Source organism: Heterocephalus glaber, unplaced genomic scaffold (genome assembly GCF_053883595.1).
Source record: "Heterocephalus glaber isolate CG9 unplaced genomic scaffold, H.glaber_assembly_v1.0 deba00000621, whole genome shotgun sequence".
NCBI classification, from domain to species: domain Eukaryota; kingdom Metazoa; phylum Chordata; class Mammalia; order Rodentia; family Bathyergidae; genus Heterocephalus; species Heterocephalus glaber.
The window spans coordinates 7039645-7055387 of NW_028258153.1; the positions used below are offsets into that span (position 1 = coordinate 7039645).

Here is a 15743-nt window from a genome sequence, read left to right on the forward strand (position 1 = left end):
GTTGGGAGATTCAACTGAGATCCAAATAGGTCACAAACAACATGCAGATAAGAGTTGGAATCTGGCGTCTCGATGTCTATCAGTTGCAAATTTCTGGCACTTTTTAGGATACCTCAGGCTAGTCATGGGCACCCGAGGGCAGCTGACTGGGTTTGGCTGAGGGGTTGGCTGCAGACCTAGGTGGTTGGTTGGGGATGAGGTAGACACCTCACCCTCTGAAAACTCATTCTCTTTGCTATTCATGACTTCCCCAGGTGGGAACAAACAGAACACCAAAGAACACCAGCAGCCAGTTGTTTGCCAGCATCTCAGGAGGCTGGAAGATCGGTGGCCAGCCAGATGTTTGCTGGTATTCCAAAGCCAGGCCTCTGAAAGTATTACAATCCTAGGCTTTGCACTGAGAACTCTGCATTGGGGCTCCTGTCCCACTTCAGCCCCTCTGTGCAAAGTAAAGGGATCTCTCTCTCTCTCTCTCTCTCTCTCTCTCTCTCTCTCTCTCTCTCTCCCCCTAGGAATTGTTCAGCAGCTGGAAAGTTGTTGTCATCTGTTCTGCCTTCCATTTGCTGAGAGTGGAAAAAAATGTGGAAAATTTGGGGAAATAAATCTCAGTACCCTCATAGGAACTTGCCCGTCTCCCTGGCCCTTGCAGCCCTACCCGTCTGCTGGGTTGGCTCGCACTTCTCTCTCTCTGGATTTGTGCTGTGATGCTGGGGCTGCCATGGTTTTGGTACTGGGGCTGACTCGATGAGGGCTGAGCCGGGGCTGGGGCTGGAGCAAGGCTGGGCTGGTCACTTTTCCCTGCCGGCTGCAGGGCTTGGGAAGCCACTGTGATGTCATTCAAGAGCTACATAGCTGCAGGATGATAAGTGAAACCCTTGGGACCCAGCTGGCTGAAATTACAGACAGAGTTTTATCCCCCTGGCTTCCTACAAGCCAGAGTGAGGCAGCGTGAGCCAGAGGGGGAGCTCTAGGCTGAGACACTGAGGGAGGGAGTGGTGTGTGTGTGAATGTGTTCGTGGGCAGGCGGGCGGCACTGACTCCTCCCACCCTGACAGTCCGAGGAAGCCTGAGCAGGACACACACAGCACTTGGAGCTGCAGCCCTGTAGGAATTATTTGAAACTTGAGGCACAAGGAACAAATCCAAGCAGTTCTCCCCCTCGGCCTCCCTCTCCGTTCCGGGGTAAGTGCTCTGGCTGGGCAGCTGTTTCGCCTGTGTGTGTCCTTGTCTGGTTCTCCGCTGGACCTGGGGTGGGGACACTTCTGTGCCCAGGGACCTGGTGTGTCTGGGACCTGCCCCGGGAAGGGTGTGAGCAGAGTGGTAGCTGCTGCGTGCCTTTGGATGTGGATGGGGCGGACCTCGCTGTCCCCGCCTGGAGCTGCTCTCTGGGACATGTAAGAGCCACAGCCTTTGGTTGGAGGGGTAAGTGGGTGGTGTGCTTGAGCTGTTCTGTCTTTTGGAGTAGTGGTCCATCTTGGGTGAGAACCGGGCAGGCAGAAGTGTGATGAGGTGTTATTCAGGACGTCTGTCCCCTTCTTTGGGCCTGAGCTTTGGGGCACCCCAGTACAGGCCATTCTCTGCCACCCTGCCGTGGGTTTCCATTCACAGCTTCCTCCTCATCTAAGTTGGCAGGGCTCTTGGTAGTCCTGCTGTCCCCCTGGCCAGAGCTGAGTGCTCAGAAGGGCATCTGGGCCTGGCAAAGAAGGACTTGAGTTGTTTTGAGCTTAGGAGCTATTTTTACAGTCCTGAGTGTGCCTGTGATATCTGGTGCCCGGATAGGTGAAGGCGGGGCGTGGGGCATCAGGCTTGGGTTAACACACCAGGCTGGGGAGCTGCAGGCCACCTGGGTGTTTGAATTTGTCCTGTGGGCGTGGGCTGTCCGGATGACCAGGACAAATCACCCACCCTCTAGGCCCCCTGGTCCCTTAGGTCTGAAATAAAGGTCACAGTCATGATCAGGTTTTCTGTCCTAGTTCCTCTCTGGAGGGCATGGTATGAATTCAAGTAAGAAGGTGTCTGGGATAATGGCTCGGGTCCTTCCTAAGGGGGACCTGGGGGATACATCTGTCACCATCACTGGACAGAAGCCCTATCCATTACGTTGTCCTGAGACCCTTGGTCCATCAGAGCTGGACAGTCTTCCTTCCAGCCCTCTCTCTCCACCCTCACTCCTCCAGCCATCTTCACCTTGAAGCCATGAGGGCTTGGAGCACTGTGCTCAAAGCTAGGAGTCCATTTGGCCCTTCCTTTCTGGTGACCTTGAATCTGCTGACTTTTCCTATCAGGCTGTGAAATGGGGGTATAGGTGGGGGATGAGCTGACTGCCTAACACCTTCCAGCTCAATTTTTCCCCCACATGCTGCTAGGGATTTAACCGAGGGCCTTTGCAGTGAGCTATGTCCTAAGCTCTTTTTTATTTTTTATTTTGAGACAGGGTCTTGCTAAGTTGCCCATGCTGGGCTGGAACTTTCACTCGTCCTGCCTCAGCCTCCCAGAGTGCTGGGATTACAGGCGTGTGCCACCACTCCCAGATCCCCCAAGTCTCTTAAAATTCTGTTTTGGCTTAGCTGACCTCTGGGTCCCTCTGAGAGCCCACTATTGTGACCCTAAGTGCCTGGAGGCAGGGGAGGGTATGTGAGGGATGAGGGGCTCTAGTTCATATTTCAATCAAAGCTGACTTTCTCCACCTTCAAGACCCAGGCTGAAATTCAGAGGCACTGCATTTGGACGCCAGGCCTCCTACCTCCCTCATTCTTTCTTGGCTTCAGCAGGATGGGGCATGTGGCCAGGAGAAACCTATTTGCCCTCCATTCTTAGATCTACAGAGGCAGACTTGTGGGTGACAATGGTGAAGTCACAGGGGACAGAGCCACCTGTGGAAAGACTGACAGCAGCTTTGAGAAGAATCTTGTTTTTGTCAGTCCACTCTGAAAACAAGCTGGCTTTCTCCCGATGCGTGCTGCTAAACAGGGAGAAGACAGGGGCCAGAACTCGCCCTTCCCTTGCCCACAGGGCACAAAGTCCCTTGTTTGTCCATGTTGCATCGATAAACATGTCTCCACGTGTGCCTAGATTCCCTGGGCGGCACCTGTCTCTGCCCCTTTTCCTCTTCTAGAGGCTGGATCTCCTCTCTGCTGGTCTCCTTTAGGGGCTTGGGGAGTTCTCTTTAATCCCTAATCCTGCAGATCTGAGAACACCATTTCCCTTTAGAAAGTTCCAAGCTTGTGATTCTAGCAGCCTGAGAGGCTGAGGCAGGAGCATCAGAAGTTGAGTCCAAGCCTGTGCAACTACTGACTTAGTGAGACCCTGGCTCAAAATAAAAAATAAAAAGGACTGGGGATGTAGATCAGTGTGAAGGCCCTTGGTTCAATCTTCAGTATCTCCAAGGTGGGAGTGGGAGAGGGGGTGGGAGAAAGAAAAAGAAAAAGAAAAAGGAAAAATTTCCAGAGCTCCCTGCAGGCTGTGCCCAACAAAGGACTGTCTCAGTCTTGGCCAGAGTGGAGTGGGAGACTGGCCGGCTGGAGGCCAGTGCTGTCACAGACTGAGCCCAGGGGCCCTGCTGCCTGTGCCAGGATGTCTCAGTCCCCCTCCATCTTGCTGGGGCCCTAGGCTGCAGCTCTGCCTGTCCCCCTCAGTCCCCCCTCCACAACGCCTTCCCCAAGCCAGTTAAAACCTGCATGGCTGCTCCAGCTGGCTGCTTCTTAGGTCCTCCAGCTGGAGGATTTCCGTCCTGTGTATCTCCCGCTTCTCCTAGATGGAGCTGGGTGATCTTCAGGCAAGTTCTGGATGACAGGGAGGGACCCCAGAGTGGCACTTTAACTTAGAAATGAGTAGTGTATCTTAACCTGGGATCCATAGATGAACTCACGGTGTCTGTCAACTCTGTGAATTATGTGCAAAATGTTTGTGTGTGCATTTGTAGAAGTTGTAGGATTTCATCAGATACCCCAAGAGGTTCTTGGCTAGCAAAGTTAATGTAGGCTCGGGCTCAGCCAATTCACAAGATAGCCACTGTGCCTGGCTTATACTGCAGAATATGAAGAATACCTCCTCTCAGATATTTTGGCTGTAGCACCTCTGTTTCCCTTTTCTCTGGAAGTGGCTTGGGGCAGTGGGAACACGGCAGAACTTGACATGAGTTTGGAAGATAGCAGGAAGGTGTTGAGTCATGAGAGTCTTCCCCAGGATGCTGAAACTGAGTCTGGCGGTAGGAGAGGTTTTAGGGAGGTTGAAAATTTCAGGGGCAGAGCGAGAAAGGGCACCTCGGGAGCAGGAACAGCACTGCCAAGACAGAGAGGGAAGAGCATATAAATGTTTAGTAGGAATAGGGTGCAGGGGGTTGGGGGTTGAGGACAGTGAAGTTGAGGCTTCAAAATGCCGCAGTGGCCAGATGATAAAAGGCACGCCTGCAAGGGGGCTGTGGGCAATGACAGCCATTGGAAAATGGGAAGCAGAGAATGGAGAGGGAAGGGAGAGAGTGCTTGGATATACCAGACCTCACACAAGGGACTTAGCTCCTGAGTCTGTCACTCAGCAAACTGCAAGTAAGCATTCAGACCTTCCCCTGACCAGCCCGAAGGCCAGGCTTGGAGTGGTTAAGTGCTTGACACAGGCTGACCGGGCCATTAATGGGACTTCTTTCTGAGTGGTGGGTGTGTCTGTTGCTGGGGGATGGGAGGGCATGCTTTCCCTCTGCCTCCTCTTCAGAACCACATCACTTGTGGGCTCCCTGCAGCCCCATGTGCTGATGCCATTTGCTCCTCAGCTTTCCCAACCCTGGTCCCTGCATGACTGGTGTAGGCTGTGGCTAATGGGTTAGCATGTCCAGAACTCACTGTCCCAGCTGCCTCTTGGCTCAGCCTCCCTTCTCACCAAGGCTCACTTACCTCCCAGATTCAAGTGAGCTTTGATTTCCTACTCCTGCTTTTAAGGAGGCTAGATTCCTTCCCGCTGGGGCCCAGTCTGCCTCCACACTGCCTGTGCCCACGGTGGGCACAGAGCCTCTTCCTATTGGCACCGAATTGATTTTCTTCCACATTAGTTGGTCATTGCCACTCTGGGTAATGTATTTTAATGAATTGTTATTTGCTGGACATGGACCCAAAGGGCTTTTTTATCATGGAGGGCCCCATTCTGGAAGCCTTAATAAATCATGCTCCATTCAAATCCCACCTGCCATTTGGTCAGGGAGGGAGGGCTCTCTTCTCAGTGAATCATTGCCAAAGAAAGGGATCCCTTTCTTGCAGTCACCTCAGCTGGCACCTTCTATTCTTCATGGTTGGGCCATCTGTCCTGATACCTGTGTAAGTGAAATCTCTCTGCTGCCCATGAGGAGAGGCAGGGGTGCTGGTGGTCATGGTGTCTTTAATCTCATTCTGAAGAGCTGATCGCCTGGGTCTAGGTTTCCTAAGATGTCCTCCACCTGCACGTGTGCCCAAACCCCAGAAGAATTCCTTAAAATGCTGATTCTTGACCCTGGCTAGAAATATCTGGAGTCAGGGTGCTGGAATCTACATTTTAAACAACTTTTAAGAAGAGATTCTTAAGAAATTCAAAATTAGAAAGCAGCTTCCCTAAAGCCATATAATTGTAGCATTTCTTATGTATTCATTTCTTATGTTCTGCTTTGAGCATGCTAGATGGACACGCCTTGCTTTTCCTGTAGCCTGGTCCGCCCCACGCTTGTAGTGTTGCACCCGCCTCCACACAACACACTCCTGGGAGGGTGCTTTAGAGAGCAGGTCCCCATCCAAGTCAGCTGGGGATTTTCCTCCAGTCTTTCCAAAAGCATGACTCCAACATCTGGATCCCTGCCGTGGTGGAAGAAGGGCCCCCTTGGTGCATGCAGTTAGCTCAGTGTAAAAGGGTGGAGTCCAGGCTAGGATGAGCAGGGAGATACAGACAAAGCAAATGGGTCCTTGAGGACATTCTGGACTTTTAGCTTCCCTAGAGAAGTGGGTAGGGATGTGGCCCATAGGATAAGATGTCCAGGCCGTCCTGGGCTACTGGCCTGGAGCTCACCATCTTGTGCTGCCTACGGCCTGTGTTTCTGCACAGTTAGTCCTTCTACTCCATTGTCACCTGTAACAGTGAGCCCTAAGCAGCCAGACACCTCCCTCTGAGGGACCAAGTCCTCTCATCTCAGGTGGCTTTACTTGAGCTGGCCAGTCCCATGGAGGTGGCCGGGACTTGGATGAGATGGCTCTGGTGGCTCCTCAGCTGGACAGACTTAAAGCCACCCCCCCACCCCCAGCCCCTATAAGTCCTCTGTTCTCTCCTCCCCTGCCATATTTCACTTCTTGTCCTCTTTCTGTTCACCTCTCTTTTGCCCTTCCTGTCTTGATAGATTGAAACCAACATTACATTCCGGCTTCTTGTGGTCCCGGTAAATAGCTTCTTAATGTGGCCATGGTGAATGGGGAGGAGGGAGTGACAAGATTGTGTGTACTTGGGCAGGGGATTTAGCTCAGTGGTTCCAGTGCCTGCCTCGAAAGTGCAAGGTCCCGAGTTCCATCCCCGGTACCCCCCCAAAAAAGATTGTGTGTACTGGGGGACTGGGGGTGCCAGGGACACTTACCTTCATCTGCATAAGAGGAGGAGGGGTATGTGCCCTGCAGGTCATGCCCCAGTGCCAGGGTTCAGCAGCATCTTCCTGGGGGGCCACACAGAACTGAGTGTCCTTGATTCTTCCCTTGATACAAAGAGGACAACAAGTCAATGAGTGTGCATAATGGCCTGGAACAAATGCTCCTTATGGCTGGCACTGAGCACCTGGGGTCTTCCTTGAGGATAGCAAGAGAGATTTCATTTGTCTTTAGCAAATAAGATTTAATCAAGCAATTTATATATCTTTGATTTTCTTACAAGGCCTTAGTGTCTTGGCAGTTATTGTTCCTGATACTACTGCAAACAAGAGCCCGTGTGGGGATAAATTACATGGAAAAACAAGTTTAATATTGATGTTTTCAAAATCAATGAAGAGTGAGGCCTGGCTAGAAGGGACAAGGAAAGGCCTGGATGTCAGGTAGTGGAACGCAGTGAGTTCTCCCACCTGCTTTGGGGACACAGTCTTAGCTGTCTTGCCCAAAGATTGTCTTTTATGGACACTAGGCAGATGCTGAAGGGTCTGGTTGCTCTTGGATGGGGTTTGCATCCAGAGACTGTCATGGCCTCCCTTTCTAGGTGTGAAGCCACTTTGCAGGGCATCTTTGCCATGCAGAAAGGATGGAGGGAAGTGCTGGCTAGGGAAACACACTGGCATCTCCCAGTGTAGCCTGCCAAAGGGCTGTAGCCTTCCAGGCCCAGTGAGAAGGGAGGCCCCATTCTCTGGGAAGTGGCCCCAGAAACCTGGGTGGATGACAGCTTCTTGTCTGTACTACTTTTCCTCACTGGAAATAGCCAGCTAGGGTCTTTTTTTTTCTGGTGCAGCAAGGAGCCCAGATCTGGAGGGACAGGGCAGGGAGGGGAGCCTCTCATTCAGTAGCTTGGACTCCTTTGGAAATGATGACAGGGGAGCTGGGAGAGGCAGCTGCGCCTGGACTTGCATCTTGGCTGCTTTTAGGAGTCTGGGCACAGGGCAGGTTGGTGGAGATTCGGAAGGCATCTCAGCCAAACTCCTGTTCCAGTTCAGACCAGCCCCCCAGCCTGTGAGCCTGGGTAGCCTCGACGACTGTCTGGCCCTGTGTCACTTGGGGCTGGTTACTGGCTGAGGTCCTGAAGCCTCAGAGAAAACCGAGGGCACAGAGTTGGCTCTGTAAAGCTCAGTGAATGCACAGAGAACCCAGCCCCCGTGGCATGTGTAGGGGGATGCGTGTCCCTGGTTGGGCATCTCTGTGTTGGCTCTCCGGTGATGGCATTTGGCTGGCTTGTGGTGTGTGTGTGTGTGTGTGTGCGTGTGTGTGTGTGTGTTGATCAGGACGTTCCTGTTTTGTGGTCGTCTGATCACTTGTTTTTGGCCATGGGCTTCTGTAGGAGGGTTTATTTTTAGCAGCTATCACTTCTGGCCTGAGGGTTGATCCTTGGGCACGGCAGAAACATTTGTATTTTCTGAAATGTTTGTGGCTTAAATTTAAATATTTATTTTGGAATATTTTTGCCTTTTATGTGTTTATTCTACTGTGTGTGTGTGTGTGTGTGTGTGTGTGTGTGTGTGTGTGTGTGTGTGGTAGGAGAGAAGTGTAGCATAATATAAATTTCATATTCTTTGAAGTAAATTAGTTTGATCTTAAGCCCCAGCTTTACCAGGTACCATGTATTTACAAGTCAGTGGTTTTGCCTCCCAGAGCCTCATTTTTCCAACTTTAGAGTGGGCATAATTTCCCCTGCCTCACAGGGTTAGAAATCACATGTGTGTAGTACCTGTGTTGAGATGTTCACTCAGCGTAGCTGTTACTGGTGTTCACACACACATATCCACGCCTGTGCTTTCTGGGTGGTTCTTGGTGTTGTGTGGGCACCTGGTGAGCAGAAGTGAGGGAGTTTTTGATTTGGGTGGTTTCTGGCTGGCATGGTCTCTGGCTGTCTTCCTGTCTGGTTTGTGTGTGATTGCTGGTATCTGGCTGGAGTTGGAGCTTTTTATTTTTCTGCCAACTGGGGGGCCTGGATTGGAGTGAGGGGGGAGATGGAGCTTGTGTGTGCGTGTGTGTGCATGGGCACTTGTGTGCATGCATTTGTTGGGCCTGGAGGCTGGGCTGTTGACTGCACAGAGTGTGAACTCACAGAGCTCCTCTGGGCGGGGAAGTTCTTGTTCCTGAGTCAGCCCTCTGGCCCCCAGCCACCCAGCACTCACTTTTTCCTTTCAGAGAAAGTGTTGCCTCCCCCACCACCCTGGTCTTGAGTCCCTGCCCCAGTACCGTACATGGTCCCCTCTGGCATGGGAACCACAGGCTTTGCTGGACTCTGTCTTGGCCCAGCCCTTCAGGGGTCCTTGGAGGGATCTGGCTCCTTTTGGGGAGCCTGCTGCAGTCCTGCCTGACTCACTTTCCCTTGACTGGTTCTCTCCTGGAAGCTTAGGGGTATGAGATGACCTTGTTGATTGGGGGGCAGGGATCCACAAAGAGGGACAGTGCTGGGGAAAAAACTCAGCAGGATGAATGTATTGTCTGAACAGTTCTAGAAAATTCTTTGCATGGAAACAGACTTGGCTGTGGAGGCTGGAGGACAAGTGTGTCTTAGCGAGTCCCAGCTCTGCCTTCAGCCTCCTCCTGCACCTTGGGCAGGGTGGACCCCTCTCTACACCTCTACCAGCACTCTGGGCACTTTTCCTGCTCTCTTGTGCAATGGCTTACCTCTGGGAAGGGCTGGATCTCTATGCTTACACCTCCACGTGCACAAAAGGCAAAGCCTGGTATTCTGCTCAAGCCCAGAGCAGGAATTCTAGGAATTAGAGCAGGGGTGAAACTTCCTGAGATAGGGCTGTTGAAGGGGCCAATTATGCTTTGCATATCACCTTTCAGGAGTTAATAGTATTCATAATGGCAATGGTTTTGGCTCCCAGATGCCAATCTCTCACATTGCTCACACACTGGTTTAAGCGTATGATTTGCATCAACTCATTTCAGCTGGAAGTACTGTGTATTCAGTGAATAAAGGCAATTTCATGTGGTCCGACCCCATTCTCTTATTGTCCCTGTTGTACCGATGAGGACACTGAGCCCCAAAGTGCCTCTGGCTGGGAAGCTGGTGAAATGCCAGAGTTGGGGTTGGAACATGGGCAGTGTGCCCCTGGGACCCTGCTCAGTCCTAGGTTTGGCTTCCTATCCTTGAAGATGGGTGTTGGGGAGAGCTGGGCAGGTGTTCTCTGTCCTTTCTCTTTGCCCTTCCTTTCGGTGGCAGGAACGGCTCTGGGGACCCAGGGAAGAGGAGCGCTTAACTCTTTTTCATGGGGTGATAGCCAGTATTCCTGCCTCCACTGATGCCTGGTGTTTCCCTTTCTCTGTCCTTGCAGAGGTGGTGGGACACACCCAGGGCCCACTCGATGGGAGCCTGTATGCCAAGGTGAAGAAGAAGGACTCCCTGAACGGCAGCACTGGGGCCATCAATGCGGCGCGTCCTGTCCTGTCGGCCACCCCCAATCACGTGGAGCACACACTGTCCGTGAGCAGTGACTCAGGCAACTCCACAGCTTCCACCAAGACAGACAAGACGGATGAGCCAGCCCCTGGGGCCTCTGGTGCCCCTGCTTCCTTGAGCCCCGAGGAGAAGCGGGAGCTGGATCGCCTGCTCAGTGGCTTTGGTTTAGAGCGAGAGAAGCAAGGTGCCATGTACCATGCACAGCACCTTCGGTCCCGCCCAGTAGGAGGCCCAGCCATGTCCTCCTCTGGCCGCCACATCGTCCCAGCTCAGGTTCATGTCAATGGCAGGGCCTTGGCATCTGAGCGGGAGACAGACATCCTCGATGATGAGCTGCCCAACCAAGATGGGCACAGCATGGGCAGCATGGGCACCCTGTCCTCCCTGGATGGTGTCACCAACACCAGTGAGGGGAACTACCCTGAGGCTCTGTCCCCACTGACCAACGGCCTGGACAAGTCCTACCCAGTGGAACCTCTGGTCAATGGTGGGGGCTATCCCTATGAGTCTGTTGGCAGGGCAGTGCCTGCCCAGGCCAGCCATGTGGTCCCTATGCATCCCTCCTACTCTGCGCAGGAGAATTTAGCCAGCTACCAGCGTGGTGGGCCCCTCCCAGCCTGGCTGCAGCCAGCGACCACCTCCCACTATGGCCATGACCCCAGCAGCTTGTTCCGCTCTCAGTCCTTTCCGGATGCCGAGCCCCAGCTGCCCCTGGCTCCAACCCGTGGGGGCAGCAGTCGAGAGGCTGTGCAGAGGGGGCTGAATTCATGGCAGCAGCAGCAGCCTCGCCCACCTCCTCGGCAGCAGGAAAGAGCCCAGTTGGAGAGTTTGGCGAGCAGCAGGCCCAGCCCCCAGCCATTGACAGAGCCCCCCATCCCTGCTCTCCCAGAGTTCCCAAGGGCAGCCTCTCAGCAGGAGATCCAGCAGTCCATCGAAGCCCTCAACATGCTCATGCTGGACCTAGAGCCAGCCTCGGCCGCTACCCCCCTGCACAAGTCCCAGAGTGTCCCGGGGGCCTGGCCAGGGGCTTCCCCACTCTCCTCCCAGCCCCCCACAGGCTCTTTCCACCAGTCCCACCCACTGACTCAGTCCAGGTCTGGCTACATCCCCAGTGGGCATTGCTTAGGAACCCCTGAGCCAGTTTCCACTGGCAGATCTTACTCTCCTTATGATTATCAGCTGTGTCCAGCTGGACCCAATCAGGGTTTCCGTCCTAGGAGCCCAGCCTCCTCCTCCTCATCTGCCATCCTCCCAACCGCCCATGGCCCTCCAGGGCCTCAGCAGCCCCCAGCCTCTCTCCCTGGCCTCACCACTCAGCCTCAGCTCCCACCAAAGGAAGCAGCTTCAGATCCTTCCCGAACTCCAGAAGAGGAGCCATTGAACCTGGAAGGGCTGGTGGCCCACCGGGTGGCAGGTGAGAGCCCTGGGGCCCATCAGATTGGAGCATATCCTCTGTACTCCCCCCATCCCTTCCCTCTTCAATCTTGGCGGGCTTGGTGTGTGTGTGGGGGGAGGTGGAACAGGCCTAGGGATGACCCTCTGGCAGGTGCTGCTTGGCTGGGGCCTGTTACACACCAAGCCGTTTCTGAGATTCAAAGATCAGTGTCTATCCGTTTCCACCCTTGAGGAGTTTACAATCTAGTTAGAAAATGGGTATGTAGACAGATAACCCTAACAGAGAGCGATGTGTGCTCTGACAGAAGTGAGACTGCATGGGAAAGCAAGGCTTGCCACGTAGGGCAATCAGAGAAAGCCTCCTTGGAGTGGTGACTTTGGGGCTGGAGTAGACTTTCTAGGCACAGAGGAGACCCTGCAACTGTCCGCCACCCTTGTCCTCAGCCTGTGGTCCCTGGGGCAGGAGTGGAGAGGCATGGTGGGAGGTCTCTGTGGACTCATTTTCTCTCTTGGACCCATTCCAAGGCTATGACAAAGGCTGAGTTTCCCAAAGCCCTTGGGCTTCAAGTGTTCAGCCTGATGGGGCCTTTTGGCTTGGCCAGTTGTCCTGATAGGCCTTGCTTAGAACCAGCTCTGAATGGGAAACAAAGCTCTTCTTCCTATCACAGCAAATCTAGAGAGATCTGCAGAGAAAAGAGAGTGTGGGACAGCCAAAGAACCTATTAGGGAGAAACAGGCCTGCCGGAAGTAGCAAGTGCCCTACTATGACTGGGCAGGAAGTCCTCAGGCCTGATTGTCTTGTGAGGTGAAGCTCAGGCAGGGTAGCCCAGAACTGTGAGGTCAGGTGGGCCCAGTGCCCAGCCTTCAGCTGCCAGGGTGTCAGCAGGCACTCAGGGAAGAAGAGGTGCCTGAGCAGCTGGCTCTGCCCTCCACACTTTTCCTAAATTTAAGGGAAGCTGAGTCACCATGCCAGCTGGAGGGAGGAAGGGAGACACCCTCCTTGGGGATGGACCATGGCTTTGGAGAAGCAGCTTGGGACAGGCCAGATGGCTCTGGGGTTGGGTCCAGGACTGGGTGTGGGTACAGGGGCTTCAAGGCAGGTGGCGGAACCACTGAACTAAATCCCCGGCCCTACAGGGGCTTCAGAGTGGAGAACCCCCACTTCCACTTTTGGTAGTTTCCAGTTGGCCACAATGGACGTCTTTTCTACTGTGGAGCTTGGCAGCCATAGCTTCCTCTCCCTGAAAAGCTGGTCTAAACCTCATTACACTATTGTTTTACCTGAGCATGGAAACAAGATGTGTAGCAGTGTAACCCCAAGGGTGAAATGTTCCATAGGGTGGTCCAGATGGGGCTTGAACTTCTGGTTTCTGCCACATCTGGGATCTGACATAAAGACACTTCCCTAGCTGCTTTGTCAGCAGAAACCCTTTCCCTCTTGGTTCTATTGAGGAGAGAGGAATGGGGCCACCCAAATTCCTTAGAAATGTAATTCCAGAATTGAGGAGGTGCCTGAAGAATAATGACACTCTAGTCTAGCAATGAAGAAGCTGAAATATAAGCTTCAGGATGAGGAACCTGGGAAGCTCAGATCTGAGGGAGAATCTCTTTGTGGTCGTGAACATGATCTGGTTTCTCTTGGATTTTACCCATCAAGTTTTTTTCTCATTGGATGTTCTCTGTACCTCAGTACCATGTCCCTGGTTCATTCCACTTTGATCCAACTGCCCTTCGTGTCTTATTTCAACTTAAATACAGAGAATGCAGGAGCTGTTTTCTTAACTTGAAAGAGTATATACTAGAAATCTATAGTGCACATCAATTTCCTTAGGAAACATTGTAAGCATTCCTGTTACAGCCAAGGGACAGACTAAGGATACCTGTATCAACTGTCATTTAACATTGTATCAGATGTCTCAGCCCCAGCAATAAAAAAAGAAAAAGCAATGAGTCAGAGTTGAGGAGTCCCAACCGAGGTATCCTGTGTCCCTGATTCTGTGATTAGACTATGTCTCTAGAGGTAGAGATTTCAATGTATGTTGGAAATTGGATGTGGCTCTTATCCTTGAAGAGTCTAGAGTTTAGTAGGTGGTAGTAGGGGGACTAGAACTTTAAGATGAAGTCATTTGTAATGAGAGGTATGGAGGGAGTTCTGTGGAAGAGAAGCAAGGAGCTTACTATTGTTTGAAGAGGTCTGGGAGGCTGTGAAGTGTAGGTTTAAGCTGAGCCTTGCAAGATAGATAGGATTTTGAAAACGAGTGAGGCCATTAAACAGAGAGAGGTCACAGTGAGGCTAGGAAAGAATAGAAAATGTTGAAGAACAGTGAGTGGGTGAGGAGCATTATAGACAGAGGAAGACTCGGGAAAGGCAGCCAGGATATTGTCTCAAGATGGTCTTAAATACTGACTAAGGAGCTACTAGGCTTTTACCTTAGCAGCTTGTAGCAAGTCATTACTGTGGTTTAGTCAGGACAGTGTGCCCTGATAAAGGCTGTAGTGTGGGAAGATATATCTGGTGGGTCTGTGCAGGAAGGATGCAACATGGAAGAGACGCTGGGTTGGGAGATGCTAGGACCTTATTAGATAGCCTAGGTGACAGGGACTGCATTAGGGTCTTGACCATGGGTATGGAAATGAAGAGATGATGCCATGGATCTGTTGGGGGTGCAGAACCGATGTGATCACAAATCAGTTGGCTGTTATGGATGAGGGGGAGGCAGACATGGAATACGATTCTGAGGCCCCACAGATGGGAGAAGAGTGGTTCCATTAGCATGCAGTTGTTAAGTGGAAGAGTTGGCATGGTGTAAGATGAAGCTACAGTGTTTGGTCTACATTGAGTTTGAGGTGACTGTGGCACCTCCAGGTATGGATATTGGATTGGAGATTGTTGAAGAGTGGGAACAGATACAGATTTTGCAATCTTTCTCAGAAGGGTGGAAGTTAAAGCTCTGGGTGTGGATGAGCTCTTTATGTCAGAAGGCATGGAGAGAAGAGAGCTTAGGTAGAATAGTCATGAGGGGAAATGGAGGCTGTAAAGGGGATCTCAGCATAAATGCTCAGGGCGGTGACAGGAGGCCAGGACTATGTGTCATCACAAAGTAAGATAGTAAAGGGTTTCAAGGAGGAGGAGTGGGAGATTAGCAAGGTGAATCTGAAGAGATCAAGAGGAGAAGGAGAGAGTCCATGGGCTGGCCAAGGGCCTGGTGATTTTCAAAGGACTGTTTTAGTTGAGTGCTGGTGACAGAAACCAGACCATGAGGGGCTGACCAGTGAGTGGAGAGGGAGTGAAGACAGCATCCAACTACTCTCTGGAGTGGTTTTTTGATAAAAGGGGAGAGAATGGTAGTTAAAAAGGGTAGCAGGATATTGGGAACTTTTTGTACACACAGGAGTCATGTGAATGTTTTTAGGTAGAGAACAAGAAGGGAGAAGGTTGAAGATGGGGAGGAAAGAGAAGGAAAAGAGAAAGAAAGAAATTGACAGAATAGTCTCTAAGGAGGTTACAGGGGAGAATTGAGAGCTTAATGTTTTACATTTTATTGTGTATATAGGATTGAGTTCATGACTCATCTGCACATTCATTGTGAGCTTTAATCTGTGCTACTTGCAACCCTAGGCTCTGGGAAAATGGTGGACAACAGCAGGTAAACCTGTGCCCTTGTGGAGTTGGACACTAAACAAATAAACACATAGATGTATACTATTTTAGATGTCTGATAAGGGCCAGAGAAATAAAGCAGTGAAGTGCTAGTGAGGAGTAGAAGGTGGGTGAATGGTTATACTTTACACGAGATAGTCAGGGAAGGCTTCATTGAATGATGACATGATGAACCATGTGGAGCAGCCAGTGCAAAGGGCCTGAAACAGGAGTGTGCCTGGTATGGCTGGAGCAGTGATCAGCATGAAGTCAGAGAGGTCATGGGAATGGGGCCAAGTTACAGCTGGTCCCAGAAACACTAAGAACTTTGGTTTTTAGCACAGTGTGGTGTGAGAAGCCTTAGAAAGAATTTGCTCCACAAAGTGACGTCATCTGGCTTGTTCTAAAAGGACCAATGTGGCCAGGATGGCAGGAGGGAGCCAAGTTAGGAGGCTGCAGCTATTGATCAGGGTGGAAGCCAGGAGATGGGAGGAAGTGCTCGATTGTGGACATATTTTGGAGTTGCTGCCAACAAGATTTACGGATAGATGAGACAAGGACAACTCTGAGGTTCTTGGCCTGAACAACTCAATAGTAGGTACTCTTTATTGAGAAGGGTAAGAATCTGGGAAGAGGG

The 15743-nt window shown here is 51.8% G+C and overlaps 1 protein-coding gene across 24 annotated transcripts in view; it reads left to right on the forward strand.

Annotated features, from left to right (window-relative positions):
• Positions 1–15743, forward strand: part of Tns1 (tensin 1) — a 221801-nt gene that overhangs the window by 168343 nt on the left and 37715 nt on the right. For all 24 annotated transcript variants that reach the window (XM_087206062.1, XM_087206065.1, XM_087206063.1 and 21 more), the window contains one exon: positions 9947–11485. In XM_087206062.1, the coding sequence (XP_087062188.1) occupies positions 9947–11485 (1539 nt within the window). The remainder of the gene's footprint in view (positions 1–9946; positions 11486–15743) is intronic.